General features: G+C 46.4%; 1 protein-coding gene across 1 annotated transcript in view; it reads left to right on the forward strand.

Annotated features, from left to right (window-relative positions):
• The first annotated feature begins 3,868 nt into the window (after positions 1 to 3,868).
• MCM3 (minichromosome maintenance complex component 3) overlaps positions 3,869 to 18,523 on the forward strand; it is a 17,691-nt gene continuing 3,036 nt past the window's right edge. The window contains 13 exon segments of the mRNA XM_010863225.1: positions 3,869 to 4,107; positions 4,110 to 4,190; positions 5,716 to 5,924; positions 6,679 to 6,809; positions 9,921 to 10,159; positions 10,848 to 10,956; positions 11,646 to 11,799; positions 12,146 to 12,277; positions 12,886 to 13,094; positions 15,273 to 15,447; positions 15,773 to 15,899; positions 16,796 to 16,946; positions 17,567 to 17,740. Coding sequence (XP_010861527.1) covers positions 3,983 to 4,107; positions 4,110 to 4,190; positions 5,716 to 5,924; positions 6,679 to 6,809; positions 9,921 to 10,159; positions 10,848 to 10,956; positions 11,646 to 11,799; positions 12,146 to 12,277; positions 12,886 to 13,094; positions 15,273 to 15,447; positions 15,773 to 15,899; positions 16,796 to 16,946; positions 17,567 to 17,740 — 2,016 coding nt within the window. The 5' untranslated portion in view covers positions 3,869 to 3,982.

The raw sequence follows: 18,523 nt of genomic DNA on the forward strand, positions 1-18,523 counted from the left end.
AGCAAAAGATGGAGCAGAGGCTGTGCAGCCCTCCTGTCTTTATAAGACACTCTGGCTAACTCCAAGGACCTTGTGATCTTCTTCCATAATGTTCTTTAATCATGCAGTAAATGCCTCTGATGCTTTCAACACTGGCAGAGCCTGAGCCAAACAATACCTCCTTTAGCCAATTTGCAGCAAAGAAGGTCTCACTCAAAGAAGTGTCTGGACGGGTTCCAGACAATATTCAGACCATTCTTTGAACTAGATACTACTTCTAATTTTGAAGGAAAGAAAACCGAGGTACAGAGTGGTTAAGTTGGCTACCACAGTCACATAGTAGAGCAGCCCAAAAGATAAATGAGTCTGCTTGTCTTGGTGCTCTTGTTGTTGCTTAGTGACTAAGTCATGGCTGACTCTTTGGCAACCCCCACTCTATAGCCTGCCAGGCTCCTCTGTCCATGGATTTCCCAGGCAAGAATATTGAAGTGGGTTGCCATTTCTGTCTCCAAGGAATCTTTCTGACCCAGGGATTGAACCTGCGTCTCCTTCTTGGTAGGCAGATTCTTTACCACTTTAGCCCAGGGAAGCCCCCTCTTGACCCTAGACTCCAGCATTGGGAGAAGGTTCTGATTCAGAAGAGAACAGATCTGCTTCATCAGGGAAAGTCTGGACTCCTAGGTTTTTCTTTAAGCTGCTCTACACCTAGAGGTATAGAGTTTTTGACCTCCAAAATTTTGTGGTCTTTGAGGTAATGCCAAAAAACTGTAATGGATTCTAGCACTTTTCCTGAGTGCCTAAAGCTAGGGTTTTGTGTGTTCCAAATATTTCTTTTATTTTTACTTATTTTAAAAATTGAAGTATAATTGACTTACAATATTAAGTTCAAGGGTACAACACAGTGATCTATTTTATAAATTACAAAATGATCCCCAGGATAAGTCTAGTTACCATTTGTCACCATACGAAGTTATTACAGTATTATTGACTATATTCCCTGTGCTGTTAAAACTAGTTATTAATCATGAGTGTTGTTTAAAAAGTTCTACAACTTATAATATTGTTCATTAGTTTGAACAAAGATATATATCATTTAGTATATTTATTATGGGTTTGTTTTGTGCCTACGGGTACCTTTCGTTCCTAGAGGACAAGGGAAAATTTAAGTATTACCTATACTTTGCAATCTGTTTTTACTGGCTTCCTGCATACTTTTGCTCTACAAGGAGCCCCCTAGTGTTTCTTCAGCTTAGGAGACTGGTTTAGGTCTAACTAAGGGCTAGGGTGGAGAGAAAAAAGATGCAGAGAGAAAGCAAGAATCTGAGCAAAAATGGAAACCACAGATGCCGGGCTTCATCAGGTGACATCTGTTTTCTCATTATTGGTAAGTAGAGGAGGGCCACTGGCTCTGCTGGACTCTATATGACATCATACAAATGCCCCTAACGTTTTTTTTTTTTAAGCAACAACGTGATTGACTATCTCTTCTGAACAGTTTGGAGAAGCAGAGCATGACGAAGGAAATACACTTTCTCAGCTCAAAGATCTCACTCCTTAATGAAAGGAAGATAATACAGACTAAATATCTGAATGTCACCGACAAGGACTTACTGTAGAGCACAGGGAACTCTGCGCAGTATTCTGTAATAACCTAAATGGGAAAGCAACAGAAACACATATATGTATAACTGAATCATTTTGTAGTACATCTAAAACTAACATAACATTGTTAATCAACTATACTCCAATATAAAATGAAAACTTAAAAAACATCTGAATGTCTTTCACAGCTGACAATGACATTAAAGTAAATCCAGGCTTTATCCAAAACCATGGCAGGACGGTTCTATGTACAGAATTCCACAACTCTGAATGAAATTGTTGGGAATTCCCTCGTGGTTCAGTGCTTAGGACTGCACGATTTCACTGCTGGGGGCCTGGGTTCAATCTCTGGTCAAGGGACTAAGATCCCACAAGTCCCACAGTAAGGCCAAAAAAAAAAAAAAAAGGAAAGGTAAGATTTGGTTTACATATTTCTACTCTTTTGAGTAGAACATTGCAAATAACTTAATTTTTTTAACTTATTTGAACTAAGCTTTCTGGTTCTTTTAGTGTTAATTTCAAGTTGATTTCAGAGCAGAGGCCATTGTCAGCATCACCTTCAATATAGTCATAAACTGATAGTTAAGATCAAGTGATAAAGGCATTCTCAAGTTAATAATAATTAGCTCTTACTACATACTTGCAAACAGAATCCTCAGCTAGAATTCCTTCCTTTTTTTTTTCCCTTTATAAACGAAAGCAGGTAGCCAGATGACAGCCATTTTCCTTTGACTAAGGATCAACGTATCTGCCTGCTACTGCTACTGCTAAGTCACTTAAGTCGTGTCCGACTCTGTGTGACCCCATAGACGGCAGCCCACCAGGCTCTCCCGCTCCTGGGATCCTCCAGGCAAGAACATTGTAGTGGGTTGCCATTTCCTTCTCCAATGCATGAAAATGAAAAGTGAAAGTGAAGTCGTTCGGTCGCGTCCGACTCTTTGCGACCCCATGGACTGCAGCCCACCAGGCTCCTCCATCCATGAGATTTTCCAGGCAAGAGTACTGGAGTGGGGTGCCATTGCCTTCTCCGATCTGCCCGCTGCTGCTGCTGCTGCTGCTGCTGCTAAGTCGCTTCAGTCGTGTCCGACTCTGCGCGACCCCATAGACGGCAGCCCACCAGGCTCCCCCTTCCCTGGGATTCTCCAGGCAAGAACACTGGAGTGGGTTGCCTTAATACACACATACAACTAGATGGCATATACATTTTGCTTGGGCAGATTATATTTAAGTGTACAGTGAGTCCTGGAGACTTTCAAACATAATTTAATAATTATTGGTCGAAATTTCAGATATAGTTACCAAATGTCTAGTCCTGTTCATTAAATTAAAAACACATGCAGGGGGGCTGCTCCTTACTGTGCACTGAGTGGTTACAGGGGTGTATACATAATAAAAATTCATTGAGCTGTACATGTAAGATTTGTGCATTTTATTGTAATTTACAAATTACACCTCAAAAATGGAACTAAATATATAAACAAATATGCAATTGGTCTTTTAATTATTTATAATTTCAAATTTGCTGTATTTTAACTACGAGTAGATACTTAAGAGGCTTGAAACACCTTTTTTGTTCTCCTAATTATCTTGCAATAAACTAAGCTTTTAAAAAAGAACTTGTGACCTTCTAATAAGGGGAGAAAGCCTTTAACTTACCCGCTTGCAAGTAGGATGGTGTAGTAATTACGTCCACAATCTCGTGTAACATATATAAGATCATCTCGGAGGGCAGCGGGAAGTGGGGGTGAGACTGGGTAACATCCCGACAATTTTTCTCTCATTTCTCCCTCCTCTGCGGCTTGATATTTTTATGAGGTACTTCAGGCCCCGGTATTCAGTTAGCAAACGAGTCACTGAACTACAAGAACCTCTCCAAAGATGTTATAATTCTATTTTCCCCTCAGATTCTCGAAATTCACTTCTCCCCGTGGATACCACTAGAGACTGGTTGACTGAAAAACATATCCATGCACAACTGACTTGAATATATTTTTTAAACGACTTGCCTTTATGTTTTTATCGCCCTGCGTTCTAAACCTCTGTTCTCTGACGTCTAAGCTACTTTCAGTCCAACAACGGGGCTGAGTTTCTTCACTTTTCAGCAGGGCAGGTAACCACAACTTGAGAAAAAAACCACGAACGTTTGTAAAATTACAGGGGAAAGGGCGACGACTACAACTCCCAGAATGCAGCTCCTGGGTCTCGCGGGCTCTCCAATGACCGGGTTTCGCGAGCATCCTCTGGTCCAATTGGTCCGCTTTTCCGTCAGTAAGGGCAGAGACGGGAGGGCGCCGGATGGAACATTTCCCGCCACCGAGAGACGCCGCGCGGAAAACCCGGAAAAGAAGCAGCTCTCGATTGGATGCTAGCTGTTGTAGCGTAAGAAAATCAGCCAATCGGAATGTACATACGCTCCACGATACCCCGCCCCCTCCTTGAGGTTACTTTTCTTGGCGGGAAAAGTTGGGAAGATTTCGCGCCGGGGCTTATCAGCCAAAGGCCGTCCGCGCAGAAATTCCCGGGCGGCGAGCATGGCGGGGACCGTGGTGCTGGACGATGTGGAGCTGCGAGAGGCGCAGAGAGACTACCTGGACTTCCTGGACGACGAGGTGAGAGAGGCGCCGAGTCACGAAATTAGGGCGCTCGGAGGCCCAGGGGCAGCGCAGGAGCCGAGGAAGGCCGCGGAGACACTAGGGGCTAAGGGAGACCGCGGGGCTCCAGGCTGCGGCGGAGGGGCGGTGCTCGGGACCTTCCGCCTCGATCTGGTAGCTTTCTTGGCGGCAGAGTCAGTGGTTAAGAGCAATTCTGTAATTTTTGTCTCGAGTGCAAATGGTGGCTAGGTCTCGAGAAAGTCAACAGGTTTTCTCCAAGTGTAAACCAAGTGTAAAGCCCACGTTGACCTTTTAGAGATAGTTCCCTACTCTCTTAATTTGAGGGGAGAGTGGGGAAAGGACCTCGGGAAAACGGTAGTGACCCGCCGCCGTATAGACCCCCAGGCTGGAGAAAAGGACTTTCTAATTTGGCCGCATTCTTTTTCCATACCTGATGGGAAGCGGAGAAAGAGGGTTGGTACGCAAATAAAGGGGATTTTATAGGCAATTTAGGATTGACAGCCATGGAATATTGGTAAAGCATCTTGGATTGATAGTGCTGTGTTTGTAAATATAACTAAGGCTCCTAAGTCCCTTATATGAGAACTCCTTTTCTGTTATACAGATGGTAGGGAAATAAAATATTTTAATTAAATACAAGATTCTGCAACGGAAAGTTACTTTGATATATTAAAAGTCCCTTTAATTTACATTTTGACAAGGTTTTTATTTGTCTTTTTAGACTTCTTATGAGCTCGTTTTAATTCCCCATTAAAAGTTGAGAAGTAATGCACACAGAAGAGCTGTTGGTGTTAATAGGAATAATAACCGTGAGGAAGTCGTTATAATTTATACACTGGCTTTTTAGGGTGTATTTGGAATCCGAAGCTAATGAGTGAAAATGTGGGTGAAATGGGGGCCCAGGTCTGCCACAGAGATTGATATATTTATCTTGCTGTGAGAGCTGCCTCTCTTTAAAAACATCCGGCTTTTGAATTTGTGAGCTGCTGTAGCATGTGGTGGTTATTTTGCAGGAAGACCAGGGAATTTATCAGAGCAAAGTTCGGGAGCTGATTAGTGACAACCAGTACCGGTTGATCGTCAACGTGAATGACCTTCGTAGGAAGAACGAGAAGAGGGCCAACCGGTGAGTTTCCAAGAGCGCATCCCTAGTTCTGAGTGAGAATGGCTCCTCTCTCTTCCCCAGGTTGGAGCAAGCTTCCCAGGGGAGGACCTGGATGAAATATTTTTGACCAGGAAGCCCTTAGTACATCACCCTCACCTGCGTCTGTGTTTTTTACTTCTTCTCAAAGTAGATGGTGGGCATTTTCCTCTCCTTCTATGTTCACTGAGTATCATTTCCCCATCACTGAGTTACAACTGGCCTGCAGCTCTGATGTATTTTACTGGGCCTTGTAGAATGGCAGGAGAAAGCAGAATCTAGATTTTCACTCCTAAGCTTTGATCAAGTAAGAATGTCCACTTCTGTTTTGTGGATCAAGTTTTTTGAATTCTGCGGTCTCTGCCTGATGATTCTCTGCAGCCTCCTGAGCAATGCCTTTGAGGAGCTGGTTGCCTTCCAGCGGGCCTTGAAGGATTTCGTGGCCTCCATTGATGCTACGTATGCCAAGCAGTACGAGGAGTTCTACATAGGCTTGGAGGGCAGCTTTGGCTCCAAGCACGTCTCTCCTCGGACCCTTACCTCCTGCTTCCTGAGCTGTGTCGTCTGTGTGGAGGGCATTGTTACTAAATGTAAGTGGGCTACAGTTGGAGCCCCACGGAATGGAGGTGGGGTGGGCTTGGGGGTATGGAAGGCAGGAGAGGCGGAATAGAATTGGGGAACTTGCTGCTGCTGCTGCTACGGCTGCTAAGTCGCTTCAGTCGTGTCCGACTCTGTGCGACCCCATAGACAGCCTCCCAAAAGGCTCCCTCGTCCCTGGGATTCTCCAGGCAAGAACACTGGAGTGGGTTGCCATTTCCTTCTCCAATGCGTGAAAGTGAAGTCGCTCAGTCGTGTCCAACTCTTAGCGACCTCATGGACTGCAGCCCACCAGGCTCCTCCATCTGTGGGATTTTCTGGGCAAGAGTACTGGAGTGGGGTGCCATTGCTTTCTCCGAGCTTTGGGAGCTTATGGCTTCAAAAAGGTGGAGCACTGAAATTACCGGGTGAAACTTGAAGGAACTCAAGTGTTGCACAATTACTAGGGGAGTTTTGAGTGACCACCTGTGCCAGCCTAATGGTGAATCTGCTGAGAATGGAGGAGTCTTGGCTCCTGGCAGTCTCCTCATTCTGACCCTGCATTCCTCCTGCTGCTTGGTCGGGATCAGCGATACTTTAAGGTTTTACGTGGATATGGTATTATTCTATGTAAACATAAAAATGAATTGACGACAGTTAGTATTGGGAGAGCCTGACTAGTTGGAAGAACATAATTTGGAGTCCTCGTGGACTTGCCTGGGTCAGGTCCCCTTCTCGCTGTTCAGTCGGGTGATTTTCTATTCCTAGGCTCTCTAGTTCGTCCCAAAGTCGTCCGCAGTGTCCACTATTGTCCTGCTACCAAGAAGACCATAGAGCGACGTTATTCTGATCTCACCAGCCTGGTGGCCTTTCCTTCCAGCTCTGTCTATCCCACCAAGGTGAGGGGAATGAATTAGTCGGACCTCTTCAGAGGTGGGGTTCAAAGTTGTTTTTTAATGTAAGTAATTAGGTAATATCTATTAATGTAAGTAATTAGGTAATATCTAAAGTCTTCCTTTAGATGTAAATAGGGTGAAAAGTAAGGATTAATTTGAAGGACGATTGCTAGCCATAGTTTAATATGAAAAGTCCACCATTTTTCTTTTAAGGAAAATATTCTCTTAGGAAATTTGGGAAATTAGGGAAGAGTTGAAGGAAGGAAAAAGGTCACCTAATGTACATTTATATTTTAGCAAAGTTAAAGTATCATGATTTCATAATCTACATAAGAGTAATTTGGAAAAATACTTAATGCAGTCATGTTACTCTGAAATCTTTGCAAATATTTAACTCTGGGTTTGAGAGAAGGTTGGCGTAGAGCATGATTTTAGTCTTGGTGTTCAGCTTGATTTGACTTGAGAATGGTGTAAGGCCTTCTTACTTAATGAGACAAAAGAAGATGATTAATACTGATGTCTTTATTGCCAGTATATGCACAACAGTAAGCAAAGAACTATAAATATACAATGTAATTAACAGTAGAAAACAAAATTGATACACGTGAGGGAGGGGGATATAAAGAAATTATTTTCCTGCTGTTAGAACAAAAAGGTAAAAGCCAATGCTAATCATCCAATCAGTACTCTTGTCTTAAATTCTTTACCTCCATTTCTAGTTTTTCAGTTAAACAAAGAATGTACAGATAACTGTAACAGTAGCAAATTGCTTCCCAGTAGCCGTTTCCCTTTCTAGTCAAATTCATTTTATGTTAGAATTGGAAAAAAAAAAAGTCAAGATGAGAAATCATTAATATCCCAGTTCCAAATTATCTTGCATCTCACTAAAATGGGTAATTTTGAAAAGTTCCCGCCATCCAATGTTAATTTAGAACGACAGTATCCAGAGGATTGTCACGCACTGAGGAGAACACAGATATAAAGAAGACTCGATCCTTGTCTTCAGTTTTATCACCTGCTGAGGGAATCAACATATAAGCAAGGTTTTCAGTTCAGTTCAGTCGCTCAGTCGTGTCTGACTCTTTGCAACCCCATGAATCGAAGCACGCCAGGCCTCCCTGTCCATCACCAACTCCTGGAGTTCACCCAGACTCAAGTCCATCGAGTTGGTGATGCCATCCAGCCATCTCATCCTCTGTCATCCCCTTCTCCTCCTGCCCCCAATCCCTCCCAGCATCAGAGTCTTTTCCAATGAGTCAACTCTTCGCGTGAGGTGGCCAAAGTACTGGAGTTTCAGCTTCAGCATCATTCCTTCCAAAGAAATCCCAGGGCTGATCTCCTTCAGAATGGACTGATTGGATCTCCTTGCAGTCCAAGGGACTCTCAAGAGTCTCCAACACCACAGTTCAAAAGCATTAATTCTTCGGCGCTCAGCTTTCTTCACAGTCCAACTCTCACATCTATATATGACCACAGGAAAAACCATAGCCTTGACTAGACAGACCTTTGTTGGCAAAGTAATGTCTCTGCTTTTGAATATGCTATCTAGGTTGGTCACAACTTTGCTTCCAAGGAGTAAGTGTCATTTAATTTCATGGCTGCAGTCACCATCTGCGGTGATTTTGGAGCCCAAAAAAGTAAAGTCTGACACTGTTTCCACTGTTTCCCCATTAGTTTCTTAGAATTGTAACTGAGTTGTACTTGAGAGCTGTTTAGCCTGTTTCCAGGTGAAATGTGAAGGTCGGAGAGGTGGAATGACTTGCTTATATTCTAGTAACTGATGGCCCCAAGGACTAGGACCCTGTCTTTTTACTCTCAGGCCACTTGGATTTTCTGAGGCACCCAGCTTTCTTTTTCATTAGGATCCCTACTTTCTATAATTTATTCTCCTGGAATTAATGGGGGGGGGTACTCTCCTGATTGCTGTGGCCAAACTTCTTAGCCCAGGACCTGAAATACACCAGACGAGGTGTTCTGGAGACCGTCTAGCATGGTTCTTAAGAGCATGGTCTTTGGTGATCACCGTGGGGGAACTCTAACCTCTCCCAGCTTCAGTTTCCTTATTTGTAAAATGTGAAAAAGGCCTGCTTTGGGAACTTGAGTTGTGGTGATGATCCCACGAGATAATTTTGTGAAGTTACACCACAGTGCCTTGCACATAGTAGGCAGTCTGTTAAATGATAGCTGTTGTGTTTTTAGAAAATTTAAATGGCAAGGAAGTAAAACTTTAAAATGTTTTTTATTCAAGTTTAATATACAGAACCCTGGAGAAGGTAATGGCAGCCCACTCCAGTATCCGTGCCTGGAAAATCCCGTGGACAGAGGAGTCTGGTGGTCTACAGTCCAGGGGGTCACAAAGGGTCGGGCATGACTGAGCATAGCACGCACCACACACAATGAACAGAAAAGCTTACATTGAGTGTACAGCTCAGGGAAATTTCACAAGATGAATATACCATAAAATCAACCATCCAAATCAGGAAGCAGCACCTTACTAGCATTCAGAAGAAGTCCCTCTTGAGGCCACTCTGCCCTCGAGATCCTGACATCTACAGCAGTTACGAGTAGTTTTCTGATTTTATATTTAAAACGCTTGTCTGTGTCGGGCTTCTTTTGTTCAGTGTATGTTTTTGAGATTCACCCATGTGTATAGGTGCACTCCATACATTCATTGCTGCGTCGTGTTCACTTGTATGGATGTGACACACTTATTTAACCATCCTGCTGATGGCATTTGGATTTTTCCTAGTTTGGGGTATCATGAGTAGTGCTGCTATGAACATTGTAATATGTGGCTTTGGGTGAACATTTGTGTTGGGTATTAACCTAGGAGTGGAAATACCAAGTCCTAGCACAGAGGAAGTGACAATCTTATACGTACGTGTTAATATAACCATGGTCCCTTCTGGCTGTATGTAGATCATCCCTTCCATTTGATGGTTTGTTACTAGGACAGGATTGTGAAGAACTGGAGAAGGTACTTGGGGCTTTATGTTCCTAGATGCTAATCTTGTGAGGGTATCTCTGAATTATATTTGTTTCTTATAACAAAACAAGTGTGTGGTGTTTCTAAGATAGGGCTGAGGTGACTGCTGTTCCATGTGCCTTTTCCAGGATGAGGAAAACAATCCCCTTGAGACAGAATACGGCCTTTCTGTCTACAAGGACCACCAGATCATCACCATCCAGGAAATGCCGGAGAAGGCCCCCGCCGGCCAGCTTCCCCGTTCTGTGGACGTCATCCTGGATGACGACTTGGTGGACAGAGTGAAGCCTGGTGACCGGGTGCAGGTGGTGGGGACCTACCGCTGCCTTCCTGGAAAGAAGGGAGGCTACACCTCAGGCACCTTCAGGTACATGGTCCGTCCTGAGGTGTCTGGAATACCGCTGGCAGGGTGCATTCTGGTAGCAGTCTTTCCCGTTTGCCATCGTCCTGAGAGTTACATTAGATGGACAGAACACTGCCTGCCTGCAAGATGAACTGTCTTTTGCTAAAGAGTTGAAATTACTGGTCTCATGGTTACAGCCTCCTGGCTTGCCTGGGGGTTTCTCGCATATTTCCACCTCCCTCCAGTACACTCATTTCTGTAGGTCAGCAGGGGCTGGATTCACAAGGTGAGGCGCCATGAGCATACTTGTGTCATGCGTGCCAAGTCGCTTCAGTCATGTCCAACTGTCTGCGACCCTTTGGACTGTAGCCCCCCAGGCTCGTCTGTCCATGGGATTCTTCAGGCAAGAATACTGGAGTGGGTTGCCATTTCCTTCTCCGGGGGATCTTCCCAATGCAGGGATTGAACCCCCATCTCTCGTGTCTCCTGCATTAGCAGGCAGGTTTTTTACCACTAGTGTAGCTGAAGAGAATCAGTGATTGAATTCAGAACAGCTTTTCTTTTCTTTTTTTCTTCCTTACCCCTTCTTTCCTCCCACCTCTCCCTCCCCTCTACTTCCTTTCTTTCCTGATTTGCCATTCTAGGTTAGGAGCCTAAGAAGGTCTTGGTATTAGCAACTGAAAAGAGCCTCATGCTTTCCTCTCTGTCCCAGGACTGTCCTGATTGCCTGTAACGTGAAACAGATGAGCAAGGACGTTCAGCCTTCCTTCTCCGCTGAGGACATAGCCAAGATCAAGAAGTTCAGTAAAACCCGTTCCAAGGTCTGGACCAGTCCTCTGGGCATCTGAGGGTGGGGATAGATTTGTTAGGGTCTTTTTTGGGCATGGCCATCTTTGTCCGGGATCAGGAGGAGGGTCAAGGTTTTTTCTCTGAAGTATTTGGTGCCAGTTTCTAGTTTTGAGTTAGTAAGCAAAAGGGTATTTTTCTTTAATATTTCTGTTGTGCTCCCTGTTAAGTGAACCTAATATAAATATTATTAGAATAGGAGTTACAGTATTAGTGTACAAAGTCTATATGGGATGTATCAGTGATACATTGATTGTTATTTAAATTTGAAATGTGTTATTTTTGTTTTAGTTCTTATTTTTCTTTAAAAAATTTCTGTCTTTAAAGACAGAATGCCCATATTTAGAACTGAACAGAATATGTGTATGTGTGACAAAGGTTACTGCTAAAGTGCAGTACACATTAAACCCAAAATGTTTTGGGCCTGGAAACACTTTTTGTTTTCCTTAAAAATTAAAGCTCCAAGCAGGAGTTGGAATCCAGGCTTTCTCTGTGTCTGTCCTGATAATGTTGCGATCAGTGTGAAAGTCTTGGAGAAGAAGCTTTTACAATTAGAAACAGAATGTTTCTTCAAGCATCTTCTGTGGCCTGAAGTATGAAGCCAGCTTATCCAACCCCAGGGCGTTTCCTCAGGCTTTTCACTGCATGGTTGTCCCTCCTCTAGGATATCTTTGACCAGCTGGCCAGGTCGCTGGCGCCCAGCATCCATGGGCACGACTATGTCAAGAAGGCGATCCTCTGCTTGCTATTAGGCGGTGTGGAGCGAGACCTTGAGAACGGCAGCCACATCCGTGGGGACATCAATATCCTTCTCATAGGTACGGTGTGGGGACTTGTGTGGCTGCCTGGTCTTCCCCTGTGGGGTGTGGTTGCGGAAATCTGGCATCTGTTAATGTGTGTGTCTGTACCTAGCTGTGTTTCAATTCCTTTAAAGGGCAGAAGTCTCAAATGAATTTTTAAAGTTATGTCTTTATTATTTCTGGGTTCTCTGATTTTTTAATGTCTATTCTTCCAGGAATGGTAAAGGAAAAATTGAAAAAAATAACACAAACAACCCGTTACTATATATTTCTGTTATGTCAAAGATCTGTGCTAGAAAAGCAGTACTGGCCGGGGGCAGGGGTGGGGGGTTCCTAGAGTCACCGCTGCCCCATCCCATTACAGGAGACCCATCGGTCGCCAAGTCCCAGCTGCTGCGGTATGTACTATGCACGGCACCGCGGGCCATCCCCACCACCGGCCGGGGCTCCTCCGGTGTGGGTCTCACAGCGGCTGTCACCACAGACCAGGAGACAGGTAAGGGTGGAAGGGTCCTTGGCAGAGGTCCGGCGGTGAGATGAGCATAGATCCTTTGAGCTTGCTCCGGGCCCTGGCTGGTGTTGGGAAGATACAACTGAGAGGTTAGAGTAGGCCTGCCTGGAGGGGACTGAGTATCTGGCAACAGGGAGTGAATGATGTAAGTGGTTTGGGTGGCCCTATAGTGACAAGAATGTCTCCTGGGCTGTCAGAGAGAGTTCTGAAGGAGAAAGCTGACATTTGAAGAGAGAGAAAAATGAAGATTGTTACTACTTTATACATTAGAGGAAAAGTTTTGAAGGCCAGTGAAAAGAGAACAGAGATCTAGTTGGGAAATGGCTTGAAGAAGATGAGGCTCAAAGAGGAAATCTGTGAAGGAAGGCTGTTGGAGGCTGGCTGCTTAGGTATCAAAGTGGGACAAGTAATACTGTCCAGATCGGAGCTTAAACAGATGACCCCAGGGTCTGCTCCGAGTCTTAGAAGCTGACACCTCTTCACTGCATTCTCCAGCTTATGTGATGGCGCAAGATGCTTAGAAGTAGATTGACATCTCCCCCCTGTCCCCCACAACCTGGATGGTAGTGTGTTTTTCCCTCCCCACCTCCCAGGTGAGCGCCGTCTGGAGGCGGGGGCCATGGTCCTGGCTGACCGAGGCGTGGTTTGCATTGATGAGTTTGACAAGATGTCTGACATGGACCGCACGGCCATTCATGAGGTGATGGAGCAGGGCCGAGTCACCATCGCCAAGGCCGGCATCCACGCCCGCCTCAACGCCCGCTGCAGTGTTTTGGCAGCTGCCAACCCCGTCTACGGCAGGGTGAGTGGAGTCGGGCACTCACCTGCTGTCCTCACCTTCATTTGGTTTTGCCTAGTAACTGGGCTGTGGAGTTTATTCCAGGTGACCCAGACCACAGACTACAGTAAGTTCGTCATCTGGCTACTGCCCTTGGTTTAGGACAGTGGTTCCTCACCCATTCATCCACATCAGAATCCCCTGGAAAGTTATTTAAAACACATTTTTAAAAATACAAGGAGGAAAACCAAAGTGACCTGCAGCATCACAACGCAGGTAACTGATTGACATTGAAATGAGAGTACTGTACGCAGGTGGTGGAAGGGTTTATGAACAGAGCAGAGAGATATAATAAGGAGATTAATAGCCCGCCTTCTCTCTCCTGTTCGTTTCCCAAGAGAAAACCAGTGACAACTCTTGAGTGCTTCAGAAAACCAAAACTTTTTAAAGCCTGTGCCAGTAAATACATTATCTCCTTGTTAAGAATTAATCTATTTGTCTTTGTTTCTTGGTATGACTGTGATGTGCTTAGGTGTAATCTTTTATATTTATGCAGCTTGGGGTTTGCTTAGTTTAGGGGGGGTTGATTTTTTTTTTTTTTTAAGCAGCTGTCTACTATTCCATTGTATGGACGTACGATAATTTGTTTAGCGAGTCTCCATGTGCTAGACATTTGGTGTGTTCCCTTTTTCCTGCCTGCTGTTATGACTGAAACTGCAGTGAATACCCCTTAATGTTCATCGTGTTAAACGTTTAGGGATGAATACTTGGCAATGGGATTACTGGATTAACAGGTACATGGCATTTTTATGGTAGAGATTGCCAACTTGCCCCCTTTAAAGACTGTATCATCGTTATACTGTTAACTAATATTTACAGATGCTTTACATTTACTATCTCCTTTCATTCACTAACTGTGTGAGGGAGGGAGATATTATCTTCATTTTACAGATGAGAAAATGAAAGCATAAAAGGTTAAGTAACTTGGTTGAGTCACAAACCAGAAAATGACAGGGAGGGTTTGAAGCCAGAGCCCGTGCTGTGCGCTGACAGTTTATGATGCCACAGTGCATGAAAACACCAGTTTTGGTAGCGTATTTAAACATACAGGTGCTCAGTCCCCAGCCCAGAGTCTCTGAATCCAAATCTCTGGATTGGGGCTCCTGGCGGCTATGGTTTAGGAAGGCGCTATAGGTTGGTTCTAATGGATTAGTGTGGGTTGAAAAGCGTACGATTTTTAGATGAATGATAACATGTGATATGTCATTCTGAAGGATTTATTTGGCAAATGTAGGGAGAAAATGGAGAAGGCAATGGCACCCCACTCCAGTATTGCCTGGAAAATCCCATGGGCGGAGGAGCCTGGTAGGCTGCAGTCCATGGGGTCACGAAGAGTCGGATACGACTGAGCGACTTCACTTTCACTTTTCACTTTCATGCATTGGAGAAGGAAATGGCAGCCCACTCCAGTGTTCTTGCCTGGAGAATCCCAGGGACAGGGAGCCTGCTGGGTTGCCGTCTATGGAGTCGCACAGAGTTGGACACGACTGAAGTGACTTAGCAGCAGCAGGGAGAAAATGGCAGGTCCTGAAATGTGAACGCGATCAGAATCGTTAATGTTACCTGTGAGGTTGTCAGGCCTCTGACTGGGGAGCCATCGGCTGGTAGGCCTAGAGTTGAAGGATAAGAGTATGGGCATTCTTGAATCCCAGGAAAACCTCCCTGGGTCCTTAAGATACTGTGGCTTATAGATTATCACCCATTTTTGTTGAGACTTTATCCAGTACCTTCTGAGTAAGGAGGCCCAAGGTTTCAGGTGTTTCTGGCTTAGCCAGCTCATCATGTCTTCATCACAGGTAGAAAGAGGGACTCATCTTCCAGAGCTGATCTACCTGAGAGTGAGAGCAGAATGAAGCTTGAGAAGGAGGAGGCTGGCTCTTAGACCCACACTCGCCCTGTTAAGAGGCACTGGAGCTGGGAGGTTGGGGCTCTGGTCACAGAGCGTAGTTCAGGGAAGGGCTGCACGGAGGAGATGAATTCCGTTTTTTAGAAGCTTTGAAATGCTTTACTTCTTCACGGCTTGTTCGGTTTGTGTTCGAGGGTCTAGTCTTCTGTTCTCTCCCATGGCTGATCTGGCATTCTTGTTCTTTCTTGTGATCGATGTTGTCTCCCTGCTCCTTTTCTCCGGTGTTCCCCCTACAGTATGATCAGTACAAGACCCCCATGGAGAACATCGGGCTGCAGGACTCGCTGCTGTCCCGATTTGACCTTCTCTTCATCATGCTGGACCAGATGGATCCCGAGCAGGACCGGGAGATCTCAGACCATGTCCTCCGAATGCACCGCTACAGGGCACCTGGAGAGCAGGATGGTGACGGTGAGGCGGGGGGATGGACCAATGAGGGGCGCCCAGACACAGGCCGCGCCCAGGCCCAGCCCGGGGTGGTGGGCGTGGCAGCATCTGGGATGTGGAAGGCACCCCCGCCTCCCTGGTTCCTACGGTGTGTCTCTTGTCCATTTCGGGGTCTGGGAGCACCTCTGAGCATCTCCTGTGGACCAAGTGGCCTCCTTGTTTGTGGGGCCCACGTGTCTGCTTCCTTCTGGGTCCATCCTTCGTGAGTCTTGCCTGTCTTCAGAAGAAGCGATTTTTCTCTGGATTCAGCTCTTTCTTATTCTCCCTTCTCCTGACTTGGGCTTCTCAGCTATGCCTCTTGGCAGTGCTGTGGATATCCTGGCCACAGACGATCCCAACTTCAGCCCTGATGACCAGCAGGACACCCAGATCTACGAGAAGCATGACAACCTTCTGCACGGGATGAAGAAGAAGAAGTAAGCATTCTCCACACCTCCTCCTTGAGGGAACCTGACATCTGTGTCACGTTAGAGCTGCCCGGCCAAGGTCATGCTTGGAGTCATCATCATGGGGATCTGTTTTCTTTTCTGGATTTGCAGAATTTTACATGGTCACTTGCCTTGTGAATGTTTGTGGGTGATCAAGCCTAGGTTCTGGTCTTTTCCTAAAATGGAAGGCTTTGACGACCCGCCTGACCTGGGGTGGGTGTGTCTTGTTACCCATATATGTGAAGTGTTGCCCAAATCGCACGGCCCTTTGAGTGCATGTTGAAGGGGTGGTAGATCACAAACACCGGAAAGTCTGCAGTAGGTTTGGATAAAGGAGACTTGTGCTCAAGCGCTCAGAGCCTGACAGCTGTGCTGTGCTCAGTCGCTTCAGTTGTGTCCCACTCTTTGTGACCCTGTGGTCTATAGCCCACCAGGCTCCTCTGTCCATAAATTCTCCAGGCAAGAATACTGGCATGGGTAGCCATGGCATTCCTCTACATTTGGCTGTGGTGCAGTAGGAAACACTGTGTAATCTTGAAACATACTGGTTTAAGAATGTAGAATTTGGAGTCAGAAAATGAAATTTGAGTCCACTTAAAATTCTCTGAGCCATACTTCTCCCACTGATAAAGTAGGACAGATAACACCTAAACTACCTACGTCACAAGTAATTCCTAAGTAATACTATAGAATTAAATAAAAACCCGTGACAGAGTTTTGTACATGTCCTGTATAAAAGGGGTTTGTGACACTGGGTTCCAGGCCATGTCTGCCCTGTCACGTGACCCCGACTTCCCCGAGGAGGGGCAAGGCCACGACCCCAGGCAGGTGCCCAGGCTAGGGCAGGGGAGTGACATTCACCGTGTGTGTGTGTGTGGGTCCAGGGAGAAGATGGTGAGTGCGGCGTTCATGCGGAAGTACATCCACGTGGCCAAAATCATCAAGCCGGTGCTGACGCAGGAGTCGGCCGCCTACATCGCGGAGGAGTACTCACGCCTGCGCAGTCAGGACAGCATGAGCTCGGACACCGCCAGGGTGAGCCCGCCGCGGGGACGGACGGTGACCCGGAGAGTGGGGACCGGAGCCCCTCAGGATGAGGCTGGGGAGGGAGTGCCCGCTCGCTAGGAGCACTGGAGTCATTTTAGTGTCGTGATTCCTTCCCTTTTGCTCTCTGGCCTGAAGGGCTTCCTATTACACCATTGCTTGTCATCTGGGCCTCAGTGGGTTCACCCACCTTTAGAAAGAGTGTCCTCAGATAACCCCTCTCATAACCACCGCCCCCTGACTTGTGGGTGTGACTCTGGACAAAGTATGTGAAGCTCTTTGAGTCCCCTTTTGCTCATCTCTAAAGCTGTTCCAGGTTGTTAATGGCTGACACTGAACATAAAAGCGGGGTCGTGGCGTGTGGCAGGCCCTGTGGAAAGGGTCTTCCCCACTGGCCTCCCTCCGGCCAGGAGACACCTGGTTGAATTCTTCCCTGGTCAACTCGTCTCCCCTCCCTCAACCCTCTGTCATGTTTTCCCGGTTACTTTTCTTTTGGAATTGTATGTAGTTTTTCTGGCTAGGTGGCTTGGACTTCCCTCCCCGTGCAGGTGGGTTTGACGGGCACGCTGCGGGGTTTCTGGAGGATGGTTCCCCCTGTTCTCTCCCCGCAGACGTCTCCAGTGACAGCCCGGACCCTGGAAACCCTGATTCGCTTGGCCACAGCCCACGCCAAGGCCCGCATGAGTAAGACTGTGGACCTGCAGGACGCAGAGGAGGCTGTGGAGCTCGTCCAATATGCTTACTTCAAGAAGGTGAGTGTCCAGGTGCTGTGCCTGCAGCTCCTCTGAGTGGGTCGTCTGTGCTCGGGCCTCCCAGCCATGCATGGCTGACCCTGGCATCTGGAACATTGGCAGAGAGCAGTGGCCTTTCCATTGCCCTCCCTCTCCAGTGGTTCTCAGCCATGTGAGAACCAGCACGTGAGAACCAGCTGGAAGGCTTTAAAGTACTGAAGTCAGAGCCCTTGGAGGCCTCAAAGATTCTGGTTTCATTGATGAGCAGCACCTCAGCTGACGGCTCCTCTGTCTGCTCCTTCTTTTGCCTCTTGAAGAAGCAAGTATTTCCAGAGTCTCAGCCTTCCTCTTGGCAGCTTCTTCAGGTGTCCTTCACACCTGCTGCTCCTCCCAGAAGTTCCCGCATGTCTGCTGCTGTGACACAGTGTGTGTCTGTCTTGTTACACAGTGGGCCTGGAGGCCTCGACTCCCTTCTCCACCTTGTCCTCCCCACCCACCAGTCGGATGGATTGTAGCCCTTGGGGGTTCAACTGTGGGTCTGATGAGATTTTCTTGACAATCTCTTTGCTCATGTGGGAGTTGTCTTAAACACCTAATCTACAAAGAAATGGCTTGTTTTTCCACTTAAGCATTATGGGATAGACTTGTTCTCATTCACTTCTGTATTCAGTGGACACTCCTGGAGTGCATGCTCTGAGAGGGATGTGGCACACGGCTCCCAGCAGTTTTAAAGATGGGTCACAGCCGACCCCCTGACCCCAGTCCTAGGCTCAGGGATGAGCAAGGCCAGGGCATCAGACCCAGGGGGCTCTCTGCTGCTGCTGGTGGGCGGGCAGG

This window comes from Bison bison, unplaced genomic scaffold, assembly GCF_000754665.1.
Source record: "Bison bison bison isolate TAMUID 2011002044 unplaced genomic scaffold, Bison_UMD1.0 scf7180017864487, whole genome shotgun sequence".
In the NCBI taxonomy this organism is placed as follows: domain Eukaryota; kingdom Metazoa; phylum Chordata; class Mammalia; order Artiodactyla; family Bovidae; genus Bison; species Bison bison.